The sequence below is a fragment of the Heptranchias perlo genome, unplaced genomic scaffold, assembly GCF_035084215.1.
Source record: "Heptranchias perlo isolate sHepPer1 unplaced genomic scaffold, sHepPer1.hap1 HAP1_SCAFFOLD_64, whole genome shotgun sequence".
Classification (NCBI taxonomy): Eukaryota; Metazoa; Chordata; class Chondrichthyes; order Hexanchiformes; family Hexanchidae; genus Heptranchias; species Heptranchias perlo.
Window position 1 is genome coordinate 2,989,062 of NW_027139666.1, and position 27,027 is coordinate 3,016,088.

Genomic DNA, 27,027 nt, shown 5'->3' on the forward strand with positions numbered 1-27,027 from the left:
CCTTCAGCAAAAGGCGCGTCCCGGGAGGATGATGATGGCGGCCTCGGGTCGGCGGTCGGATGGCCGCTGCTGTGGGCGGGCTCGAGACCGACAGAGGGAGGGTCGGCATTTGGAAGTGGCCTGGGCCCCGGGGTCTTGGAATGGCGCCGTGAGGCCGGCCCGGGCAACAGCTCCTCCGACTTCAGGCCCGATCGGCGTTAATGGGGTCGCAACCCCCGGGACGGAGGGACCGAGACCCCGGGACGGTGGGACCGAGACACCGTGATGGAGGGACCGAGACCCCGGGATGGAGGGACCGAGACCCTGGAACGGTGGGACTGAGACCCCGGAACGATGGGACTGAGACCCCGGGACGGAGGGACCGCGACCCCGGGATGGTGGGACCGAGACCCCGGGATGGAGGGACCGAGACCCTGGAACGGTGGGACTGAGACCCGGGGATGGAGGGACCGCGACCCCGGGATGGTGGGACCGCGATCCTGGGACAGCGGGGCGTCGACCCCGGGATGGAGGAACTGCGATCCCAGAGATGGAGGGACTGTTACCCCGCGGACGGAGGGAACGCGACCCCGGGAGGGAGGGGCCGTGAACGCGGGATGGAGGGACCGCGACCCCAGGGACGGAGGTACCGCGACCCCAGGGACGGAGGGACCGCTACCACAGGGACGGAGGGACCGCGACCCCGGGATGGTGTGACCACGAACCCGCGATGGAGGTATCGTGACCCCTGGAGGGAGGTGGTCTTTCAGACCGTCCATGCTCTGTTGTGAGGCCTCTGTGTGTGTCTTGCTCTGTTTGTGTTCTATTACATTGGTTCGCGGTGTGGCAATGCCTCGATTTAAAAATTCTCATCCTCGTGTTCAAATCCCTCTATGGCCCTCACCCCCTCCCTATCTCTGCACCCTCTTCCAGCCCTACAATCCTCCTGTTCAAATCCCTCCATGGCCCTCACCCTCTCCCTATCTCTGAAATCCACTGCAACCGATTTAATCTCCACCGACAACCGCATGTCTCGCCACCCTCAGTGCTCGGACTCTCAGTCCTGTATAACACACAGTCAGTGCTGGGACACTCAGTCCTGTTATAGACACAGTCAGTGCTGGGACATTCAGTCCTGTTGTAGACACATTCAGTGCTGGGACATTCAGTCCTGTTATACACACAGTCAGTGCTGGGACACTCTGTCCTGTTATGGACACAGTCAGTGCTGGGACATTCAGTCCTGTTGTAGACACAATCAGTGCTGGGACATTCAGTCCTGTTATACACACACTCAGTGCTGGGACACTCAGTCCTGTTATACACAGTCAGATAAATAAATAACTGCAAACTAAGAATGAAATCTCCAGGATGTGACGGTTTCCACCCCAGAGTTTTAAAGGAAACAGGTGGGGAAATTGCAGATGCATTCATCATAATTTCCCAAAGCTCTCCAGACTCAGGAATTGTGCCTTTGGATATGAATGTTGAAAATGTCACTCCGTTTATTTAAGAAAGGAAGGAGGGAGAAACCAGGACAATACAGACCTGTCATTTTAGAGTCAACTTGGATTTGTGAACGGCAGGTCATATCTGACTAATTTCGTTGGATTTGTTGAGGAAACTAACAAGGTGGACAGTGGATTGTCTATGAAGGTTTTCTATATGGACTTACAGAATGCATTTGAAAAGGTTCAGCACAAGAGATTAATGGAATAAATAAAAGGCACAAAATTGAAAGTGACCTTGGTTGGGAGGTCGGAGAAAAGAGTAAGGAGAAAGGGAATTTTCTTTGATTGGCGGGATATGACTAGTGGTGTCCCCATGGATCTGTACTGGGGCCTCAGCTTTTCACCATATTTATCAATAACTTGGATGAAGGAATAGAGAGTTGTAGATCCAAGTTTCCAGATGACACTAATTTATGAGGCACAGTAAGTTGTGTAGATGGGAGCAGGAAGTTACAAAGGGAAAGTTTAAGTGAATGGACAAACTGTGGCAGATGGAGTTCAATGTGGGGAAGTGTGAGATCATTCACTTTGGATGCAAAAAGGAAACATTGGAGTATTTTCTTAAAGTGAGAGACTGCGAATGGTGAAGGACCAAAGGGATTTGGGTGTCCATGTACACAAATCACTAAATGCTAGTGTTGGAATACAAAGGGAAGGAAGTGATGCTTCACTTCTACATAGCCTTGGTCAGAGCCCATCTGGTGTACTGATCCTCACCAAGGATATATTGATCTTGGAGGGGGGACAGTGCAGATTCACCAGAATGATACTGGGCATTGAAGTGTTCAATTATGAGGACCGGTTGCATAAAATTGGTTTTGCATTCCTTTGAGTTTAGAAGTTTGAGGGGTGATCTGATCCAGGGATTTAAAATGATAAAGGGATTCGAAGTGGTAGAAACAGAAATTATTTTCTCTTGTGGGGCAATCCAGAACAAGAGGACACAACCTTAAATTTAGAGCTAGGGCGTCTAGGATTGAAATCAGGAAGCACTTTTTCACAGCAGGAGAGTGGAAACCTGCTCAGGCTGATTGAACTTGACCCTGTGATATAATACAATTTTATGTCCTGTCAGACTTGGATATCTTGAAGATCCATCTTTTAAAAAGGTGGAGGAGCTCAGTGCGAAGATGTATTCCACTCACGTCGTCATAAGTCCTCCAACTGTTTCTTTTATCATCGAGATATGAAGGTCACAAACACTGTGTTTAAAAGAAAGCTGATTTATTTGACACTTGTACAGAATACTAAACTGCAGCCCAGTTAAAGGGGGTCATTAACATCAGAAACAAACTCCAACTGTCAGAATGAACGTGGTTTCGTCCTGGATACAGCAATAACATCAGAATCCAACTCCTGCAGTCGAATGCGAACTCGCTGGTGACTCAGCAGGTGGGATGACTGAGTGAATCCCATCCCACACACGGAACAGGTGATCGGAATTTCCTCAATGTGAATACGTTCATGTCTCATCAGATCCCATGTTCTTTTAAAGCTCTTCTCACAGTTAGAACATTTAAAGGGTCTCTTATCAGTGTGAACAAGTTGGTGTTCAATGAGGCCGGATGAACATGTGAATTCCTTCCCACACACAGAGCAGGTGAATGGCCTCTCCCCAGTGTGAACTCGTTGGTGTGTCAGCAGGGTGGATGACTGAGTAAAGCTCTTCCCACACACGGAGCAGGTGAACGGCCTCTCCCCAGTGTGAATTCGCTGGTGTGTCAGCAGGTTGGATGACTGAATGAATCCCTTCCCACACACGGAGCAGGTGAACGGCCTCTCCCCACTGTGAGTACGTTGGTGTGTCAGCAGATCACTTTTTCGTTTAAAGCTCTTCTCACAGGCAGAACATTTAAAAAGTCTCTTATCAGTGTGAACAAGTTGATGTTCAATGAGGTGGGATGACTGAGTGAATCCCTTCCCACACACGGAGCAGGTGAACGGCCTCTCCCCAGTGTGTCTGTGTCGATGAGTTTCCAGCCGGGACGAGTAACTGAATCCCCTCCCACAGTCCCCACATTTCCACGGTTTCTCCATGGTGCGGGCGTCCTCGTGTCTCTCCAGGTTGGACGATCAGTTCAAGTCTCGTCTGCACAGAGAACATTTGTCTTGTTTCTCCCCACTGTGAATGGTACGATGTTTTTTCAGGCTGTGTAACTGGTTAAATTTCTTTCCACAGTCAGTGCACTGGAACACTCTCACTCGGGTGTGTGTGTCTCGCTGCTATTCCAGTCACAGTGATGTTTGAAATCTTTTCCCACAGATGGAACAGATCAACATTTCTCCTATATTTTAAGGCCGATAATCTTCAGGGGCTGGTGAATCGAGTGACTGTCAGATCTTGACGTGATGTTTGGTTTGAGTTTGTCGTCTGCAAATCCTCCCCTTCTAATGCCCTGTAAAAGGAGATAACAAAAGTCCTCACTGTGAAGACGGGATAGAAATTCAGAACAGGCAATTGTAGTTTCTATGGAACATTCTACCCGCTCATTCCCACAGACTGTAAATGCCCGTCCCGCACACTCACCCTCCTCCGTCTGCTGAAACGCAAACCCATCGCATCACTTGCAACAATTTTCCTTCTATTTAATTTTTCTGTCTTGAAGATCCCGACTCGGACTGGTTTCAGTTCTACACTCACTGCTCCCAACCCTCTCTTCCCCTGAAGGTGCTGACTCTGGCTGGATTCAGTTCTAAACTCACTGGTCCCCCTTCCTCTCCTCCCCTGAAGGTGCTGTCTCTGGTTGGATTCAGTTGTACACTCACTGGTTCCCCTCTCCTCTCCTGAAGATGCTCACTCTTGCTGTGTGTATATATGGTCTGCCCCTCATTTCGACACTATGTCCCTCCCTACAGCTGCCTGTCAGCAGTCCATATGTAATATCTCCAAAATTTGGCGACGGAATCACCCTGACCAGTCACCATTTCTCCTTCATTTAAAGACTATCCCTGACCTATCACAATTTATCCTTTATTTGCAGACACTCACTGACCAGTCAGCATTTCACTTTCATTTACAGACACTCCCTGATCAAACACCATTTCTCCTTCATTTATAGACGCTCCCTGAACGTTCGCCATTTCTCCTTCATTTACAAACTCTTTCTCACCAGTCAGCATTTTCCTTCATTAATAGACGCTCCCTGGCCCATCACTATTTCTTCTTCATTTGTAGACAATACCTGACCTGTCAACATTTCTCCTGCATTCATCGACACTCCCGGACCAATCACCGTTCCTCCTTCATTGACAGAAACTCCTTGACCAGTTACTATTTCTCCTTCATTAACAAACGCTGCCTGACAAGTCACCATTTCTCCATCATTTACAGACTCTGCCTGAACTGTCACAATTTCTCCGTCATTTACAGACTCTGCCTGAACTGTCACCATTTCTCCGACATTTATAGATACTCCCTATCCCGTCACCATTTCTCCTGCATTTATAGACACTCCCTGACCTGTCACCAAGTCCTCTCCCATTTATAGATACTCCCTTACCAGGTGCCATTTCACCTGCATTTATATACACTCCCTGACCCGTCAGCATTCCTCCTTCATTTATAGACACGCCCTGACCTGTCACCATTTCGATTTCATTTATAGACACTCCCTAACCAGACACTATTTTTCCTTCATTTACAGACACTCCATAATCAGGCAATTTTTCCTTCATTTGCAGACACTCCCTGACTGATCACCATTTATTCTTCATTTACAGACATTCACTGACCTGACCCCATTTCTCTTTCATTGATAGACACTCACTGATAATTCACTGTTTCTCCTTCATATGCAGACACTTCCTCACCCGTCACCATTTATCCTTCATTTAGAGACAATCCCTGTCCAGTCACCATTTTTCCTTCATTTACAGACACTCCCTAACTAGTCAGCATTTCTCCTTCATTTACAGACACTCCCTGACCGTCCCCATTCTTCCTTCATTTATAGACACTCCCTGACCTGTCACCAGTTCTCCTTCATTGACAGACACTCCATGACCAGTCACCATTTATCCTTCATTTACGGACACGCCACGACCAGTCACCATTTCTACTTCATTGACAGACGCTCCCAGAACGTCCCCATTACGACTTCATTTCGAGACACTTCCTAACCAATCATCATTTCTCCTTCATTGACAGACGCTCCCTGACCGTCCCCATTTCTACTTCATTTACAGACACTCCCTGACCAGTCACCTCCTCTCACCGCATCTCCCTCCAGATGTCCGTTCACTTGTGAGCAAGGCCCTTGCCATCCACAATCTTATTGCGGATGGCTGCATTTAGGAACATAGGAACAGGAGTTGGCCATTCAGCCCCACGAGCCGGTTCCGCCATTCAATTAGATCATGGCTGATTTATATCTTAACTCTATCTACCCTACTTAGTATCATAGCCCTTAATACTTTGGCCAAACAAAAATCTATCAAACTCAATTTTCAAATTTACAATTGACCCCAGCCTCAACAGCTTTTTGGAGTGAAGAGAGTTCCAGATTTCCACTACTCTTTGTGTGAAGAATTGCATCCTGACGTCACCCCTCAATGGCCGAGCTCTAATTTTAAGATGATTCCCGCTTGTTCTGGACTCTCCCACCAGAGGAAATAGTTTATCTCCATCTACTCTATCAAAACCTCTAATCATCTTAAACACCTCAATTAGATCAGTCCTTAATCTTGTATATTCAAGAGAATACAAGCCTCTACGCATCTGTGCTCATATTTACATAATTCATCACCATAAATACAGGATAGAAATTCAGAACACACAGTTCTAGTTTCTCTGGAAGATTCTTTTCTCCCTTGCCCATCCTAAGCTGTGAATGGCCCGTCCCACACACTCTCCCTCCTTGCCCCTATTAAGCTGTGAATGCCCCGTCCCACACACTCTCCCTCCTTGCCCCGATTAAGCTGTAAATCCCCCGTCCCACACTCTCCCTCCTTGCTCCTATTAAGCTGTAAATCCCCCGTCCCACACACTCTCCCTCCTTGCCATCATTAAGCTGTAAAACCCCTGTCCCACACTCTCCCACCTTGCCCCTACTGGGATGTAAATCCCCCGTCCCACACACTCTCCCTCCTTGCCCCTATTAAGCTGTGAATTCCCCCGTCCCACACACTCTCCCTCCGTGACACGTCTTCGCTGTTTGAAATCCAGATTCATGGCAGGATCTATTTTTCCTCCTTTTCTCTCCTGAAGGTTCTGCGTGAAGTTGGGTTTCGACCCCAGCCACTGATTGCCCTCCAGTACCCGGCCAAGTGGTAATTCTGCACCTGTGAGCCTGTACAGCGAGCTGCCGGCATTTCAACCATGGGGAGCAGCACAGTCACCGTCCCTGGCTGATTCTGACCGGCAAAGCTGAGGCCAACGGGAGCAGATCAACAACAACCTGCATTTGCACTGAGCGGAGTCTCAGCAACACCGAGTGCGGCTCAGACCACGAATCAGAGCCGGGGGACCCGGGGGATCGGGCGGGCGGGGGTCCCCGGACTCCATTACACCCATCACCCAGCGCCTACCCAGTCCTACCCGCCGCTTCCCGGTTTCTTCTCCCGTTTCCACCGAGTCCGACTCGGGAACAAAGGAAATGAGCGATGCGTTCCCAGAATACACGGCGGGCCTCGGGAGCATGCGCAGTCAGAGCGGGAAAATCAGCATCTTGGAGAGATAGAGGGGTTTCTGGGGCCCGGGGGATTGTGGGGCCTCCGGCCGACATTAGTCGCAGTGCGTCGGTCACCGTTTTTATTGCCCGTGTCCCGCACAGAACCGTTTCTCGAAATGCAGACTGAGGAATTCAGAGCCGGTTTGCTGAACAGACACTGACCGTACAATGAGGAACAGTGTTTTTCAAACTTTTTTTCTCGTGACCCAGTGGAAGAAAAACACTTCCCCCAGGGACCCAAACAAATAATATCTTCTGATTGGAGTTTTCATCAAATCCCAATAAAGGTCAATACATGCTCGCTCTTCTCTTCACTTCACTTCAAGTAATAACTAAAATTAGACATCCACGTTCCTTGAAAATCAATTTAAATACAGTTTAAGTACAATAAGAAACGGTCAGGTTGAGTTTCACTTATTTAATGTGGCGGATGGGTCTGCCTGTTGTTCATGATCTCGTTCCAATCTGGATCACAAGATGAAAGCGCTCCACGCATATCAGGTGCGCTGTTGAGTCGGTTTCTTTCTTTTGTTTTTAACCTTGTCAGAGTCGAAAATCCCAGTTCGCAGATGTAGGTTGTTTTGAACGGCAGCAACAACAGAACACTAATCTTACTTAACAGAGGACATTCTTTGAAAACACTGATCGAAAAACATGACAAACTGAATGACTTGTGGCGTGCTTTCAGTGTGCTCACAGGTGAGTCGCATCCGCTGGTTTTCTTGCTCAAGCATCAAGTTTAGCTTGATTATTTATTCAGGATTTTCGAAAGCAAAAGGATCTTTCATCCAACGCTTTTCCATCAAATTTTCAAATCCTTCTGCAGGGAAGTAGTGATCAAAATGGTCAGACAGAGCAGCGAGATGTAACTGTATGGCACATTTCACTTCATTCCCTTTATCTTCATCGATGCTGTTCTCTCCACCCCAGAGGGCTGTGGATGTTCAGTCGTTTAATGTATTCAAGATTGAGATTGATAGATTTTTGGACAAGGAAATCAAGGGATATGGGGATCGGGCAGTAAAGTGGTGTGGAGGTACAAAATCAGCCATGATCTATTGAATGGCGGAGCAGGCTCGTAAGGCCGTAAGGCCTACTGCTGCTCATATTTCATCTGTTCTTATCCTGCCAGAGGTGCGGTGCCCAGAACTGAACACCGTGCACTAAATGAGGTCTAACCAGAGCTCTGTATAACTGTGACATAACTTCCAGTCCTTTTTATTCCGGATCCCTTGAGATAAAAATCAAAATTCCATTACCATTTTAACTTTTTTTTGCATTTTTAGTGAATTCTGTATTTGGTCCCCAAATCTCTCTCCTCCCCCACAGTTCCTAGCTTTTCCGCATTTAGTAAATACTCTGATCTATCTTTTTTATGGTCCAAAGTGGATGACCTCACAATTACCCACGTTGAACTTCATCTGCCACAGTTTTGCCCACTCACTGAATCTATCAATGTCCCTTTGAAACTTTCTGCTCCCATCTACAATATTAATTGTGCCACCTAACTTAGTGTCATCAGCACACTTGGATATAAGGCTCTCTACATAAGAACGTATGAAATAGAAGCAGGTGTAGGCCATATGGCCCCACGAGCCCTCTCTGCCATTCAAACAGATCAGGGCTGATCTTCGACCTCAACTTCACTTTCCCTCCCGATCCTCATATCCCTTGATTCCCCTCGATTCCAAAAATCTATCGATCTCAGCATTGAATATGCTCAACAACTGAGCATCCACAGCCCTCTGGGGTAGAGACTTCCAAAGATCCACAACCCTTTGAGTGAAGAAATTTTTCCTCATGTCGGTCCTAAATGGCCGACCCCTTATCTTGAGAATATGAGCTCCAGTTCTTGACTCTCCAGCCAGGGGAATCAGCCTCTCAGCATCTACCCTGTCAAGCCGTCAAAGAATGTTATACATTTCAATGAGATCACCTCTCATTCTTCTAAACTCCACAGAATACAGGCCAATTTTACACAATATTTTCTCATACTGCAATTGCAGCAAGACTTCCTTAATCTTATATACCAAAACCGTTACAATAAAGGCTACCATATCACTTGCCTTCCTAACTCTCATTCGATCCTTTACAGCTCATTATTTCCAGCATGTTTTTCCTCTATTCCTTCTGTAGGGAAATAAATGAAGGCTGAAATCATTTTACGATAATTACTCCCGTTTATGTTTTGGAAACAATACCCAACTGAACTGCATCAAATTCAGTTGCAAACTTAAGAGCTTCTGAAGGAACTAAACTAATGAGAACACTTAATTACGATAGCTGGGAATCAAACCCGAGTCAACAGCTTGGAAGGCAGCTATGCTCACCACTATACCACCATCGCTGACCACCCAGCATCATAAAATAGTTGATAAACAACAGACCAAGAACAGACACTGCAAGATGTTGGATTTTTTTCTTCATTTGAACCGATTCCTGACTGACCATTTCTCGCTCTGTTGCAGTTCACGTCTCCGCCCATCAGATGTCGCAAACCCCCCAATCAATTGAAATTTCACAACAGCCAGTAATCTTTCACCTTTTCTCGGCCGCATCACCCATTTCGTGAGGTTAAATAATTACATTAAATGATTACGGAGACCGGACTACCAGCTGGGCACGACTGGCTGCTCAATATTCAAGTCTATAAGATCTTTAGAAAGGACAGAGAAGTAGAGAAAGGAGGGGGAGCAGCAATATTGCAGAAGGACAATATTACAGCAGTTGAAAGATAGAATGTCAGTGAGGGTGAGCGGGCAGTGTAAACACTCTGAGAGAGACCCATTACAAATGCCCCCACTGTACTCCTCCAGAAGGTATAAGAAGGGCGAGAGCGGGAGATTTCTTTATTCTGCATGAAGTATTTGTGAGATTGTGGAAATGTCTGGAAGAGGAAAAACCGGCGTTAAAGCTCGGGCCAAGGCCAAGCCTCGCACATCCAGGGCCGGTACTTTAGTTCCCTGTGGGCCGTGTTCACATGCTCCTGCGAAAGGGGAAATACGCTGAATGTGGGTGCCGGAGCCCCGGTCTATCTGGCTGCTGTGCTCGAGTATCTGACGGCTGAAATCCTCGAGCTGGCCGCCAACGTAGCCCGGGACAACAAGAAGACCCGCATCATCCCCAGACACCTGCAGCTGGCCATCCGCAACGACGAGGAGCTCAACAAGCTGCTGGGACGGGTGACCATCGCTCAGGGTATCGCCAGATATCCAGGCCGTGCTGCTGCCGAAGAAAACTAGCATTGTCAGCTCCAAGAGCAAGTAAAGCGGCCAAGATTTAATCTGATAACCCAAAGGACAGGACCAACCTTATTGAAGTCTTTGAAGAAGGAACAGAAAGTGAATAAAAGTTTAAAGCAGTAGATTGAATATATTTGGATTTTCCGAAGGCCTTCGATAAGGTACCGCATTGTACACTCATGACTTAGCTCAGAGCACGTGGAGTCAGGGGACAGGTGGTGGAATGGATAGTCAGCTGGCGACAAAGCAGAAAACCGAGAATAGAGGTTAAGGGTCGCTACTCAGACTGGCAAAAGGTGGGAAGTGATGTTTCAGTTGCTGGGAGCACTGTTCTTCACAATTTACATTAACAATTTGGATACGGGAATCGGAAGTACAATTCAAAATGTGTGGACGACTCCAAATTGGGGGATGTATTTAATACAAAGGATGAATGGAGCAAATTGCAAGAGGACATTAATAAACTTGCAGAATGAAGAATAAGGAGGTCACACACTGCTTGGATAATAGGAGTCTAAGCGGGATAGAGGAGCAAAGGGATCTAGGGGTACAGATATAAAAATTACAAGAAGTAGCGACGCAGCTCAATAAGGTCATAAAAGACAAATCAAACACTAAGATTCATTTCGAGAGGGATAGATTTGAAAACAAAGAAGTTATGTTAAAATTGTATGGGACCTTGGTTAGACCACACTTGGAGTATTGTGCACAGTTCTGGTCTCCATGTTATAGAAAGGACGGAGAGGGATTGGAGAAGGTGCAAAAAAGATTCACAAAGGTGATACCAGAAATGAGAGGATATTCTTATCAGGAAATGTTGAACAGGCTGGGGCTCATTTCACTAGAAAAGAGAAGGCTGAGGGTTGACCTGATAGAAGTCCACAGGATAATGATCAGGTTTGAAAGGGGAGACGCAGGGAAAATGATTCCACTTGTGGGGAGTCCAACACTTCAGGTAATAAATATAAAATAGTCGCTAATAAATCCAATAGGGAATTCAGGAGAAACTGCTTTACCCAAAGATTGGGAAGAATGTGGAACTCGCTACCCAACGATTCGTTGAGGAAAATAACATAGGGGCATTTAAGGGGAAGATAGACAAGGACATGAGGGAGAAAGGAATAGAAGGGTGTTGTGATAGAGTTAGATGAAGTAAGGAAGGAGGAGGCTCACGTGGAGCATGAACACCGTCACAGACCAATTCGGCCGACTGGCCAGTTTCTGTGCCTTGGTTTCGATGTAACTCGATGTAAAGGCTCATGTTCAGAGCCACCCACTCTATGTGTGAAAGGGCTGGTTACTGTCTGAGGGAGACGCTGATATCATGCTACCAGTGTTCCTTTGAGCTGCTTTTGTCTCGGTGCAGACGCGATGGGGTATTATTGGGACTGGAGTCGGGGCACCGACCACAGTCCGGTACTTTAATCGGTGACCTGCACACCCCAGCCCACGCATCATCAGATTTCTTGTATTTATTTAAAATAGTTGCCATGCTGGGCTCGTAAAGCATCTCCAGAACTGTTCGACTAACTTTTCTACATCTGTGGGATTCAGCGCTTCGCTCCGTTTCTGTTATATTTTGTTGGATTATTTAAATAACGCATCAAACTCACTGGGGAATCACTGAAATGTAACTCTGTACAGAAACAAATGACAGTGAATTACCTGGTGCCCAGGAGATCAGAAACATTACTCGCCTTTCGTCTTGTTAACTTGTCAACCGTGTTTAGAGTCCAACTACCCGCGTTGCTTCCATGTAAGGGATTAAACAGAGAGGGCGGGAGTGGAGGAGAAAGAGTGACAGAGAGCGGCCTCTGATCTTCCAGCTCCACCTCCAGCTTTCTCCACCCGCCAATTTCAAACCGTTTATCGATAATAGAACCGAAACACAGCGCTCTGGACAAACCCTTACAGACTCGGACTTCATATTCAAGGATTTCCAGAAACCCGGAGCTTTTAAATAAGCCCCGTTACAATTAACAGTCAGTAATATTCCTGCCTAAATACAGTCCCTTCTATAACAAGTCAACCCGCCTCCTTCCATTTCAGTCCCAGACTCCCCCGATTCTATCTCCCCACAGATCCCCTCCCGGACGGGTTCAGCAGTTTACAAACACTTTATTCTAGCTGATTTCGAGAATCTCTTGTGTTGGGGTTTGAGTTGAGACGCGATGTTTAACCGCTAGTGGTACCGTCTCACAGAGACTCTCACCCTGAATCTGTGAAAAAGAAATGACCATGAACTGGGACTGAAGCCGAACACATCCCCGGTTACACTGCGGCCCGGCCCGGACAACCCATTCTCTCTGTTTTATGTCAGACAGTATCCCACCTTCATGTCCAGCACAACAGAGAGACAAACACACACTGACAGTCGTACACTTCCTATCAGTGTGTTCATATCAAGCTCAATAGCAGCATCCCACATTCATATACAGCACCAGAGAGAGACAGAGAGAGGGAGACAGGGAGACAGACACGGTGAGAGAGAACACGGAGAGACAAAGTGCCACAGTATCAGTTGCAGACTAACCTGTAAAGTTTCGTTTAATCCAGAAATATCCAATTGGAGAGACAAAAGATGCAATCTCATCTCTAACTGATATTGTACCAGAGGCAGACACACTATTAATCCCACACACAGTTCAGAGAGTGACAAAAACAATGGGCCACATTTAACCCTCTCTTGCCTGTTGTACTTTATTCTGTTTTGCAGCTCAGGGACGTTCGGTATTACTCTCAGTAATCGAGAGTTTCAATCTGATTAAATTAATCTGGGACCAGTGCTGTCAGATATTAATCCTACACGATCCCAACAAACACATCGACTCACTCTTTCCTCCTTTTTTCTCCAGGATTGGTTTGAGAAATCCTCCCCCCGCCCCAGCTTCTTCCTCACGCGTCTGTTTTATCAGTAAAGAGTGCAAGAATGAATCAAAGCCATTTATCAGCCGCCCACTTTATCTCTGAAAGGCTCTTTACCATCAAAAGATACCGAGAGAAACAGCAGGGATGGAAACATCTAGTTTAATAGTTCGAGATTGTAAAGTCAGTCTGGATTCCAGCGTTCGGCACTGGTGGAATCCCATCTGTTTCCCATTCTGGTGCCTGTTCCTGCACTGCCTGTGGACCCCATTCCCTCTGACCTTTCCCCCAGACCCACTTCCTTTGCTCAGACTCTGAAAAATTCCAATTGGGGAAAGTTTCCATCGATTTTTGTATTGGGAATTAAACCAGATATCTGCGCATGCGCGGCTCAGCTCCGCCCCCAGCGCTGGTTGTTGCTGAACAGAAGAGCGCATGCGCGCACCCCTCCCCCAGCTCGGCCTGTGGGCGCCATTCCCTCAGTGAGCGGAAGAAGTCGGTTCAAAACAGCCGGGAATGGAGAGATCACGGCCCCCGGGGGAAGGGAGCAAAGAGCAGCCTCGTTACAGCAGCTCATCGCTTCGGGACCGTGTCCGCAGATGGGCTCAGAGATCGGCATTGAGTCCGGGGGAAGGTCAGGGGGAGTCCGTGGGCTGTTTGTAAGAGGCGGAGTGGATCAGGAACTGGTCCCGGAACATGGAGTGAGCGGGGGAAGGGAGAGGCCATTCTCGGGCTGCGCAGGTACAGGGTGTGTCCAGGGTAAGGGAGACAGAATGGGAAGAACCTGCGATTTAAAATCATTGCTGCTTTCTCTCCCCAAACCAGTAGTGAATGGTCCTGGTTTCGTTCCAGTCTCACCCTGTTTGTTGTTATTGGACAGTGAAGAGTGGAAACAGAGCCGGACAGGAAGGATGTGGGGAGTTATACAAAGAGCATCTATTGCAGGCATCAGGTGAGAAGTGTGAAGGACACATTTTAAACAACGGCTGTTTGCTTTCATTTGAACGGTAAGTCGAATGGGAGAGGGGATTAGAAACCTGACCTGTACAAAGGTCCCTGCCCCATCGGGTTGTCCCATTCATGGATCAGTCCAGGGGTTGGGTTGTGTCTGGATGTCACTAAATTGTTGTAAAATTGCCCAACACACCTGGTGTGCAGAAGCTGAGTGCTGCAGTACTGCAGTGGAGTCAGACACTGACACTGTTTGTATCACTGGTTTTCATTTGTGGATATTCAAAATAATCGTTGACATGGGTATTAATTCGAACACTATTGTATTTTCTGCCTCACTGGTTCTTGAGTTACTTGAGATAAATTTCTTCCGACAGGCAAATCCTTGAAGGACCCAGAATCAGTGTTATGTTTCCTCCACTCGAGGCACAAGGAACAGTGCAGCCAACTCCTTCTCCCACACAGTAAGTACATTATCACACACAGCGCACAGAGACACAGAGGCACAGACAGGTCATCAGTTCCACAGTTTCAGACAGTCGAAGCACTCAGTCCCACACTGATCCCAAGTTCCACCGGCACTTTTTCAATCCAACGTTCAAACAGAGCTGGTGAGGCAGACGCTGTTCCATTTCCCCCGAGCTGAGTCCCGTTGACAGGCAGATACAAAAATCCCAGTCCAAGTTCACACTATCAGATTGAAAGGCACTGTGTCAATCTCACAATAGGGCAACATTAGGTACGAATTAAATAACAGATCGAAATCACACATGGCACCCGATTGGAAGGTACATAATCTATCCCAATAATGTACCCTGAGATTCCAATTGAATACGAGTCCAGAACTCACACACACATGTGAGTTTAATACACTATTCGAATGGATATTGCATGTATCATGTGATACAAATTCCATACCAGTCCAAAACTCATGTACAGTATCAGATTGAGAAATGCTGTGACAGTGTAACCTGAGAAACAAATTAGATATCAGTTTATAATACACTCATAGTATGAGATTTATAGATACAGTATCAATTCTATTAGTGCAGACTGAGCTACACATTATATACCATTTGAAAAGTGTCACCATATCAATTTGAAATGTACATTATCATTCACAATTGTACTTACAGAGATACAGATTTAATAGTAGTTCAAAAAGCACACAAATTATCTGATTAAAACCTAGAGCGTCAAATCCTAAAGTGTACCCATATTTACCAGTTAAATAATGAGAAATATGACCTAAACATGAAGATATTAAAGCTACAATTTTGAACGCAATAATGCAATCTGAGAGAATAATTACATACAAATACAGAATGAATCTCACACTCAGATACAGTACCAGAGACTGACAGATGCAGAAGGAATCCCAAACTCACATACAATACTAGAGACTGACAGACACAGAGCGAATCCTACACTCACATATGGTACCAGAGATGACAGATACAGATTGAATCCCACACTGGCATACAGTACCAAGGACTGATAGATATCTGGTTAATTACTCACTCTCATAAAGTACTAGAGACTGACAGATAAATAATGACACCCACATTCACACAGTACCAGAGTCTGACAGATAGAGAATGAATCACACACTCACACAAAGTACCAGAGACTGACAGATAGAGAATGCATCCCACACCAACATGCAGTCTGAGAGGCTGCATATATAGAATGAATTCAACACCCACATACAAGACTGGAGACTGAAAGACATAGAATAAATCCAACACTCACAGTATCAGAGACTGCATATATGGAATAAATCACAAACTCACACACACTACTGACAAGATACAGAATGAATCTCACACTCACACACTGTTCCAGAGACTGGGAGATACAAAATGAATCACACATTAGTGCAGGCTGAGTAACACATTACTTAGCAGTCCAAGAAGTATCAGATTGAAAGATACAATATCAATTCCATTAGTGCAGACTGATCTGCACATTATAAACCACGACAAAAAACTGATGCAAATTCACTCTGAAATATACAGTATTCCATTCATGCAGACTAAGCTACACGTCATATACAAGTTCAAAAATGTCACGTTATCAGTTTGGAAGATAAACTAATGCACAATTGTGTTCACATCGATACCGATTTAATAGTATTCTCAAAAGTGCACACATTCTCTGACTATATTCTACAGAATTTCATTATCAGCCAATTAAACACTGGGAAAAATATGCATACATTGAGGTATTGAAGATACAGATTTGAACATCATACTGTAAATGGAGATACAAATTACATAGAGATAAAGAATGAATCTCACACTCAGATAGAGGGCCAGAGACTGACAAACTGAAGGAAAGCAGCGCTCACACAATGTAACAGTGACTGACAGATACAGAATGAATACTATATTCACACACAGTACAAGGGACTGACAGATATACAATGAATCACATACTTCTAAAGTACCAGAGCCTGACAGATACAGAATGAATCACACATTCACAGACAGTACTAGGGACTGACAGATACAGAATGAATCTCACAGTCACACACATTAATGCAGTCTGAGTTGCACAATACTTATCAGTCCAAAAATCTCATAGTGTCAGATTGAAAGATACATTATCAATTGCATTAGTGCAGACTGATCTACACATTATAAACCACTACAAAAAACTGATACGGATTCAGACTGAAATACACTGTGTTCCATTCATGCAGACTGAGCTCCACATGATATAAAAGTTCAAAAATGTCACCATATCATTTTGGAAGATAAACGAATTCACAATTGTTTTCCCATCGATACAGATTTAATTGAAGTCCAAAAAGTGCCCACATTCTCTGATTATAAACTACAACATTACATTTTAAAATGTATCATTATCTACCAATTAAACACTGGGAAAAAATATTGATACATTGAGGTATTAAAGATAGTTTTGACCACCATAGTGTAAACGGAGATGCAAATTACATACAGATAAAGAATGAATCTCACACTCAGATAGAGGGCCAGATACTGAGATGCAGATTGAAACCAGCACTCAAACAATGTAACATTGACTGACAGATACAGACTGAATCCTACACTCACACAATGTAACAGTGACTGACAGATACCGAATGAATCCGACACTCACACACAGTACAAGGGACTGACAGATATTGAATGATTCCCACACTCACATTCAGTACCAGGGACTGACAGATACAGAATGAATCCCACACTCACATTCAGTACCAGGGACTGACATATACAGAATGAATCTCACACTCACATGCAATACCAGAGACTGATCGATACAGAATGAAACCCACACTCACACACAGTACCAGAGACTGACAGATACAGAATGAATCCCACACTCACATACAGATCGAGAGACTGACAGATACAGAATGAATCCCACGCCCACATACAGCACCAGAGACTGACAGATACAAAATTAAGCTCACTCACACACAGTAACCGAAACTGACAGGAACATAATGAATCCCACACTCACAGACAGTACTCACAGACATTATTGCAGATCTGAGCTACACATTACATACCAGTCCAATAATTTCACCATGAACAGATTGAAAGTTACATTATCATTCACATATGAGTTTAGAGATTAAGATGTAATACTACTCCAAAACCCACACACTTTGTTTGATTAAAGAAAATCGAAAAATATATCCATATTTACAAATTAAATACTTGACGAAAAACTGCATATACTTTAAAGTATTAAAGATACAGTTTCAAGTAAAATACTGGGAACTGAAATAAGAATACAGAGTGAATCCAGATTTGCACTTTGTCTCAGGGACTGAATTACAGAATGAATGCCACACTGAGATAAAGTAGCTGAGAATGGCAGATGCAGAATGAATCCCACACTCACAGATAGCACCAGAGACTGACAGTTACAGAGTTAATTCCACACTTATGCACAGTACCTGAGACTGGCAGATACAGAATTAATCCCTCTCTCATATACAGTGAAAGAGACTGGCAGACGCAGAACGATCCTAAACTCATATGTAGTGCCAGAGACTGAGAGATACAGAATAAATACCATGCTCATACTCAGTACCAGAGAATGACAGATGCAGAATGAATCCCACACACACAGTATCAGAGATTGACAGATACAGATGAAATCCCGCTCTCATGCAAAGTACAAGAGACTGACCTCTACTGGACGTAGGCGAGAACTGTGAAAGTGCGGAAAACAAATTCACATCATCTGTCGTGGTTGCAGAAACAGGACAATGTGCAATGTGAGGAAAGTTTCTGTCTGTCAATTCTCCTCTCGTAATTTTGCACGTTTCGTGATTGCAAAATGAAGACAATTGATTCAAAATAAAGTTTTTGTTTCACTCATTCGATAGTTGTGAATTTACCCCGTTATTTTTCACTTACATTGCGCAGTATTTCTCTCTGATTTCTCAGGACACGATTTACATTGCTCCTCTACCCCATTTAAACTCATATTTTCCAAGCAGTATGTGGCCTCCTTATTCCCCCTAACAAAATGCACCAGCTCACAACTTTCTATATTGAAATTCAATACACATTTACACGGCCGTTCTGCAAGTATATTTTTTCGAAGTATTGGCTATAATCCCAAAATCAATTACAAGAATTTAACACAGCATTAAAACCAATGCTTGGTCTAACAAAATGTATTTGCATCTCGTCTCCATTCCCAGTTTTTCTAAATCACACTCGTGCAAGATATTGTGAAGAATGAGTTTATCTTCTGTCCCTCTCTCATCGGCAAACTTCATTGACCCGGGGTTTGGGGACATCTACTGGCCGGAAGCAGAACTGCAACAGTTCGGAACAAATTGCTGAAACCGAACAATGTGCAGTGGGAGCGAGTTTGTGATTGGTGGCAGGTTCTAAATCTGATTGGTTTCTTCAGGTATCCAATCAGAGAGTTACAGTGAATAATTATTGCGACATCACTCTCAGTGACCCAATCACAATCATTGCCTTCCCCCATCCCTCATTACCATAGGGTTGTGGGGCTGCCGATTTAATCCGAGCTCGGAGCGGATTTGGGTCATTTCTGGGTCTGAAATTGAGTTTGAAAATGCCTGAGGACAAGAAAGCAGCTCCCAAGAAGGGCGCCAAGAAAACCTTGAGTAAAGCACCAGCCAAGGGCGGCAAGAAGCGGAGAAAGTCGAGGAAGGAGAGTTACTCCATCTATATCTACAAAGTGATGAAGCAGGTTCACCCCGACACCGGCATCTCCTCCAAGGCCATGGGCATCATGAACTCCTTTGTGAACGATATTTTCGAGCGCATCGCGGGTGAGGCTTCCCGCCTGGCCCATTACAACAAGCGGGCGACCATCAGCTCCCGGGAGATCCAGACCGCCGTGCGCCTGCTGCTGCCCGGGGAACTGGCCAAGCACGCTGTGTCGGAAGGGACAAAGGCGGTGACCAAGTACACCAGCTCCAAGTAAAACTCCACAATGTACTGAAAAAAAACCACAACGGCTCTTTTAAGAGCCACCCACAACCTCTCTGAAAGAGCTGCATTTCCTATATAATTGCTTAGTATCTTTTAATACCGCGATATTATTCCAATCCAAAACTGATACTGTAACTGCACCGTTGAAATTTCTGACCCATAAACTGAACGCGAGTTTCTGATCCGCTCCTTCCCATTCGTTTTGTTCTTAAAGCGTTACTATTCCAGCCACGAACACACCCTGAATGACCCCGGGAGCAATTCCATTATCTCTATGAATTCAATCTCAGAAATGTTTAATGTCTGAGGTGAAAATCCCCATATTAAAAGCAAACGCACCCCTTGCAGAAACACAGCGGAATAGGGGCAGAATGAGAATTCCGTCCGGGTCCCTCGTTTCATAGAAGCACTCCCGGCTCTGTGAGAAAGGAACAAACTATAACGTGTCACTTTCAGAAAGACTGAATTGAAACGTGTCACTTCACGGAATGCTGTGAATGGGGCTTTAGTCCCGTCCGGTACAGTTTGTAAGCGATAATAGAATGAGCCATAAATTAAAGCAGATTTTAAAACAGCGCCAGCGATTGGTGACGGGTAGCGCTGAATAAGACAAGATAAAAAGAACGGGTTTAAAATCTTGTGCTCAGGGCGACATTGATCTAAATCCGGTCCTTTACGACACTGGCGGGTTTTTTGAAATTCATAAAATTCCTGATCTGTCCGTTGAGGCCGTTAAATCCCGCCCTCATCTAATTTCCAGCTATCTGATTGGTTATTGAAATAGGCAAATGAGGTGTAATAATGCCCAACCAATCAGATGATCTTTCAGTCAATAAAAAGGGTGAATACAGCCGTCATTCGTCATTCTTCATTCTTTGTGAAAGTGTTTGTGAGATTGTGGAAATGTCTGGAAGAGGAAAAACCGGCGGTAAAGCTCGGGCCAAGGCCAAGTCTCGCTCATCCCGGGCCGGACTGCAGTTCCCTGTGGGCCGTGTTCACAGGCACCTGCGAAAGGGGAACTATGCTGAACGTGTGGGTGCCGGAGCCCCGGTCTATCTGGCTGCTGTGCTCGAGTATCTGACGGCTGAAATCCTCGAGCTGGCCGGCAACGCGGCCCGGGACAATAAGAAGACCCGCATCATCCCCAGACACCTGCAGCTGGCCATCCGCAACGACGAGGAGCTCAACAAGTTGCTGGGACGGGTGACCATCGCTCAGGGCGGGGTGCTGCCGAATATCCAGGCCGTGCTGCTGCCGAAGAAAACCAGCAGTGTGAGCACCAAGAGCAAGTAAACCGGTCAAGATTTAATCTGGTAACCCAAAGGCTCTTTTCAGAGCCACCCACTGTATCTATGAAAGGGCTGAAGCGAGTCAGAGCTTAATTTAATAATAAATCGCTTAGTTAGAAACTAACGATATGTTGTTGAATACAAATGATCTGTTCAATACTCGCTTCTGGACAGTAGATGTCGCCAACCTCCAATAGGTTGAAATTTACAGATTGTATCGGAAATGAGGCACAAAATAATCAGTTCATTGAACTGGGAGGGTGGAATACAGAAATAACAGGTGAGTTTGATCATCGGCAACAAGAGGCACTCTATTGTGTTGCGGCCATTATAGTAAGTGTTATTTACAGTCTCATCCTCCCAGAACACTTACTCGGTCTGACTTCCAATACCCAGATTTGTCCTCCAGAAGGTGACGGATGTGTTGATTATTGTGTCAGCGATTGCTGAATCAATGAATGAAATTTGTCTATTATTGGCTGAGTGAGGGATTTATTCTGTCCCTGTCAGTCTGTTCCTGTGTCAGTGACGAGTACCGCAGTGAATGTGACACTAAGTTTTACACTGCTTCTGATTCTAGCGCTGAGCGAAAACACTTAAGTTCTATTCGTGCGAGTTACAGTGAAACAGCCTCTGTCACAATAACTGGAGAGGAAAAATAGACAAACTTTATTTGATCCAAGTCTGGTTCATTAGAGATGAAAATATTTCCAACAGTGCCAAGCTGATACTATATCGGAAATGAAAACTTGCATCTCTTGTACTTTGCACGCGTGCCCGAGCCTCTCCCTGTATCGATGTCCGAGTTAGATTGACACTGGGGGTGTAGATGCCTCACGTGAAAGTGTAGGACCGGAATCAGACCATTCTGTACCTGTTTGCCAGTAGTTTCCCTGTCCAAATGTGCCACTGGATGTGTTGATGGGTTAACAGTTATTAAACTGATCACTTACGTATTTTCTACCTCACCTGTTCTTGAGTTACATGCGATACGTTTCTTTCTACAGGCAAACCCTTGAACGAGCCAGAGTGAATGTGACGTTTCCTCCACCCGAGGCAAAGGAACAGTGCAGCCAGCGCCTTCTCACACACAGTATGTCCATTATCACTCTCAGAGCACAGAGACACAGACAGCTCATCAGTTCCACAGTCTCAGACAGCAGAAGTAGTCAGTCCCACACTGATCTCAAGTTCCAGAGACACATTTTCAATCCAACAGCCAAACAGAGCAGGTGAGGCAGACACTGTTCCATTTCTCCCGAACTCAGTCCCGCTGACAGGTAGATACAAAAATTCCAGTCCAAAGTCTCGTTTTCAGATTGTCAATTTCACATAATGGCAATGTTAGCCGTGAATTAAATACCAGATACCCCGAGATTCAAATTGAATACGAGCCCAGAACTCTCACACACACGTGAGTTCAATACATGCCTTATTCATTCGAATAGTGCATCATTCGGATACAAATTGCAAGTCGAAAACTCATGTACAATATCAGATTGAGAAATGCTGTGACAGTATAACCTGAGAAACACATTAGATACCAGTTTATAATATACTCATGTTAAGAGATTTAATGATACAGTATCACAGACACACAAGTCCAAAAATCTTACAAAACAAAAATTAAAGATGCAGTATCAATTCATTTCATGCAGACTGATCTGCACATTATATACCAATTCAAAAATGTCAGTTTGAAAGATACATTATCATTCACAATATTACTCAGAGATACAGATTTAATAGTTGTCCAAAAAGCACACAAATTATCTGATTAAAACCTCCAGCATCAAATCCTAAAGTGTATCCATATTGATAAAAACTATTTAAACATTGAGATATTAAAGCTACAATATTGAACACCATAATGTAATCTGAGAGAATAAATATAGACACAGAATGAATCTCACACTCAGATACAGTACAGAGACTGACATGCAGAAGGAATCCGAAACTCACATACAGTACTGGAGACTGACAGATACAGAGTGAATCCCACACTCACACACAGTACCAGAGACTGACAGATACAAAATAAATCCCTCACTCACACACAGTACCAGAGACTGACAGATACAGAATGTATCCCACATTCACACACAGTACCAGAGACGAACAAATACAGAATGCACCCCACACTCACACACAGGACAAGAGACTGACAGATTTAGATTCAATCCTACATTCAAATACAGTACCAGAGACGGACAGATACAGAATGAATCCCACACTCACACACAGTACGGGAGAGGGACAGATCCAGAATGAATCTCACACTCACACACAGGCCAAGAGACGGACAGATCCAGAATGAATCCAACATTCACACACAGGCCAAGAGACTGACAGATACAGAATAAATCCCTCTCTCACACACAGTACCAGAAACTGACGAATACAGAATGTACCCCACACTCACACACAGGACAAGAGACAGAGAGATTTAGAATTAATTCCACATTCAAATACAGTACCAGAGACTGACAGATACAGAATGCACCCCACACTCACACACAGGACAAGAGACTGACAGATTTAGATTGAATCCTACATTCAAATACAGTACCAGAGACGGACAGATACAGAATGAATCCCACACTCACACACAGTACGGGAGAGGGACAGATACAGAATGAATCCCACACTCGCACACAGTACCAGAGACTGACAGATCTCGAATGAATCCCACACTCACACACAGTACCCGAGACTGACAGATACAGAATGAATCCCACACTCACACACAGTACCAGAGACTGATAGATACAGAATGAATCCCACACTCACACACAGTACTAGAGTCTGATAGATACAGAATGAATCCCACACTCACACACAGTACCATAGACTGACAGATACAGAATGAATCCGATACTCACACACAGTACCAGAGACTGACAGATACAGAATTGCTGCTTTACTCGGTCATCATCCTTTGAATCTGGTAGATAAATTGAAAGAAAGTCAGTGAAACTACTCCATTTTAATGTTTGTCTCTGTAGAATTTACTGCCCAATAAAGTGAACACGGGTCCGGGGTCCGTTCATTTCCCTTTTGCTTTGCTCTCGCTCTCATTCAGATTTACACCGCCCCCGGTTTTCCCGTGAACCACCACTTTCAGGGCTATGAATCAGAATTCAGTTCCTTCCTCTTTCTCACTGTGGAGCCAATCTCTGAAATAATTAATTACTGATCTTAATATCCCGCATATTAGCAGCACGTTCCCCGCAGTGTAACAATCCAGAATGAACGATTGGAGAAAAGAATTGGCTCATTTTCAGGCTTCGTCCATGATTCCGTTTTCAGGACACACGGTTCCTGTTCAGTCCCTGCAACGGAATCAATTGATAACCTGGAGTTTGTTATTTTTACAGGTAGAAGTGAAATTTGTCCATATCAGCAATCTATGATTGGGATTATATTCCGCAAGTTATAGACAATGTGTTTTTGAAACAGCGCTCGGAATTTGGGACGTGTAATACGGAATAACATTATTACAAAGAGATTTTAAGTCTTTGTGTAAAAACGACATGTCCGAGTAATTCACTTATTTCATACACTGAAATTGGCGGCTTTTTTCAAATTTTAAAAAATCGGTCAATTGTGGCCAATAATTTGCTCCGTTTTCTTATTGTCGTCTCTCCGATTGGTTAAGGAAATTAGTTTTCAAGCAAAGTAACCAATGAGAGGTAGCCTCTATTTACAGCGGGGTTTGCCAGTTGGGCCTGTGGTAATTCCAGGTCCCCAATGACTGAGCTCAAACGGTTCAATTTCACAAACCCTCTCAGTATCAGTGTCAGAAACAACCGTCAGAGGGAAAATCCATATCACAAGCTGGGCCCTTATCACAGCGGCTCAGCTCAACCTGTTCTCCCATGGAAACCCCCGGTCCCACATCACAACATCTGACTGATAAATAGAACCAAAACAGAGCGAATGGAGTGAAGGAGCATTTCAGCGAGGGGGGCGGGGTGGAATTCAGCTCCGGGTAAACTCACTTGTAACGTTCCCTGGACAATTCAGTGCACTCAATAAGGGAAAGTTCCCTCTCAGTAACCGGTGCAGATCGCCGCCGATCCCACCTCACCGTACTGTGTGTCACAGAAAACTCTTTAATTATAAAACTACTCCCTAGCCCCATATATCCCGCACCAGTTCCCAGGTCAGTGCTCTCTCTGTGAGGCGGTGGGTGGCTCTCAGAAGAGCCTTTGTTTTGTGTCCGGTTAGAAAGGGTCGAGTTGTTCAGCCGCCGAATCCATAGAGAGTGCGGCCCTGCCGTTTCAGAGCGTACACCACATCCATGGCAGTGACCGTCTTGCGCTTGGCGTGTTCAGTGTAGGTGACCGCGTCCCTGATCACATTCTCCAGGAAAACCTTCAGCACCCCGCGGGTTTCCTCGTAGATCAGACCCGAGATCCGCTTGACACCGCCACGGCGAGCCAGGCGGCGGATGGCTGGTTTGGTGATCCCTTGGATGTTATCACGAAGCACTTTACGGTGCCGCTTGGCTCCGCCTTTGCCCAGTCCTTTGCCTCCTTTACCTCTGCCCTTTACCTCTGCCAGACATGATGATTCTTCACTCAGATCGCTGCTGAATGAAAGACTCTCGCCTTTCTTCTGCATTTATAAAGCCCGCCCCGACCTGGTTGAGAAATGCACATTATCGGAGAGTCCGGGGAAGAGTGTTTGAATGAAAGACAGAGCATGAAGTGCGGGAGAGGAGGAGACTGGCTCAGAATGACGGACAAGCGGACGTGCAACTTCAAGCTCCGCCTCCAGGAATTAGTTACCGTCCTTTATAAAATTTTCACCAGCATCAAATAGGAAATACAAATTCAGAGACAATCCTTACAGACTCCGGCTTGATATTCAAGGGTTTCCAGAAAAAAAGGCGGAATATATAATTTAAATTCAATAAATGAGGCACACTACAGTTCCAACACAATCACTTTCATAATAAAATCAATCAATGCCGCTACGGAACCGTTGGAAGAGGGATAGTTTTAGTTTCAGATTTGTAGCTGACAGGAGGCGCCCAATAGTTTAATAAACATCAATCGGTGTGGAAGGCAATCTGTACCTTTCCGTGCTTGGGTCAGTATGGACTGGATAGAATCAGGCACTGGGATGAATGGAGAATGATCCTGTGTGGGGACTGGGTAGATTCAGGTCCTGGGATGGACAGAGACAGTTACTGTGTGGGTACAATGCGTTTATTGGAGCTGAAGTCATTGGGAACTGGACAGAATCAGGGAACGGAATGGACAGACCCAGGTCCTGTATGGGGACTGCATGGATTCAGGGACCAGGATGGACAGACCCAGGTCTTGTGTGGGGACTGGATAGATTCAGATATTGGATGGACAGACCCAGGTCCTGTGTGTGGACTGGATAGATTCAGGTATTGGATGGACAGACCCAGGTCCTGTGTGTGGACTGGATAGATTCAGGTATTGGATGGACAGACCCAGTTCCTGTGTGTGGACTGCATATATTCAGGGACCGGGATGGACAGAGACAGTTCCTGTGTGGGTAAAATGAGTTTAATTAGAGCTGAGGTCATTGGGGACTGGATAGATTCAGGGACCGGAATGGATGGAGATTGGTCATGTGTGGCTATTATGAATTGAATTAGAGCTGGAGTCAGTGTGAAATTGGATAGATTCAGGGACCGGGATGGACATACCCAGGTCCTGTTTGGGGACTGGATAGATTCAGTGGTCGGGATGGACAGACCCAGGTCCTGTTTGGGGACTGGATCGATTCAGGGACCGGGATGGACAGAGACTTGACCCTGGCCACTGTGTGAGCCGGAATATGACCGTTCGCAACCTTTGTGTCCTATCTGACCCTGAGATGAGCATCCGACCACATATCCGCTCCATCACCAAGACCTAATTCCACCTTTGAAACATCGCGCGTCTCCGCCCCTGCCTCAGCTGATCTGGTGCTGAAACACTCATCCATTCCCTTGTTACCTCCAGACTTGGCTATTCCAATGCTCTCCTGGTCAGCCTCCGATCTTCCACGCTCTGTAAACATGAACTCCTACAAATCTC

At 45.3% G+C, this 27,027-nt stretch overlaps 3 protein-coding genes and 1 long non-coding RNA gene across 6 annotated transcripts; 3 read left to right on the forward strand and 1 right to left on the reverse strand.

Annotated features, from left to right (window-relative positions):
- Window positions 1-2,697: 2,697 nt before the first annotated feature.
- On the reverse strand, window positions 2,698-7,114 carry LOC137318011 (zinc finger protein 436-like). Of its 3 annotated transcripts, none has more exons than XM_067980994.1 (2): window positions 7,027-7,114; window positions 2,698-3,886 (listed from the first exon to the last, which is right to left on the reverse strand). In XM_067980994.1, the coding sequence occupies exon 2, from the start codon at window positions 3,525-3,527 to the stop codon at window positions 2,793-2,795; it is 735 nt and encodes a 244-aa protein (XP_067837095.1). In that variant the 5' UTR covers window positions 3,528-3,886; window positions 7,027-7,114; the 3' UTR covers window positions 2,698-2,792. The 3 variants fall into 3 exon arrangements, with proteins under 3 accessions (XP_067837095.1, XP_067837096.1, XP_067837097.1); XM_067980995.1 differs by having other exon boundaries at window positions 7,017-7,105; XM_067980996.1 differs by lacking the exon at window positions 7,027-7,114 and adding an exon at window positions 4,018-5,868.
- Window positions 7,115-13,770: 6,656 nt separating this feature from the next.
- LOC137318052 (uncharacterized) lies at window positions 13,771-18,539 on the forward strand. The gene is made up of 3 exons (XR_010961803.1): window positions 13,771-14,218; window positions 14,595-14,681; window positions 18,195-18,539. It is a non-coding gene; the product is annotated as an uncharacterized lncRNA (long non-coding RNA).
- A 754-nt stretch (window positions 18,540-19,293) lies between these two features.
- On the forward strand, window positions 19,294-20,498 carry LOC137317948 (histone H2B 1/2-like). Its single transcript, XM_067980944.1, has one exon. The coding sequence runs from the start codon at window positions 19,294-19,296 to the stop codon at window positions 19,666-19,668; it is 375 nt and encodes a 124-aa protein (XP_067837045.1). The 3' UTR covers window positions 19,669-20,498.
- An 81-nt stretch (window positions 20,499-20,579) lies between these two features.
- LOC137318036 (histone H2A.J-like) lies at window positions 20,580-20,969 on the forward strand. Its single transcript, XM_067981018.1, has one exon. It carries the CDS (start codon window positions 20,580-20,582, stop codon window positions 20,967-20,969), a length of 390 nt encoding a protein of 129 aa, XP_067837119.1.
- The last annotated feature ends 6,058 nt before the right edge of the window (window positions 20,970-27,027 follow it).

What these genes read in the sequence shown, in the direction of transcription:
- LOC137317948 (XM_067980944.1), top strand. Translation starts at nt 19,294, where the DNA reads ATGCCTGAGGACAAGAAAGCAGCTCCCAAGAAGGGCGCCAAGAAAACC.
- LOC137318011 (XM_067980994.1), bottom strand. Translation starts at nt 3,527, where the DNA reads ATGGAGAAACCGTGGAAATGTGGGGACTGTGGGAGGGGATTCAGTTAC.
- LOC137318036 (XM_067981018.1), top strand. Translation starts at nt 20,580, where the DNA reads ATGTCTGGAAGAGGAAAAACCGGCGGTAAAGCTCGGGCCAAGGCCAAG.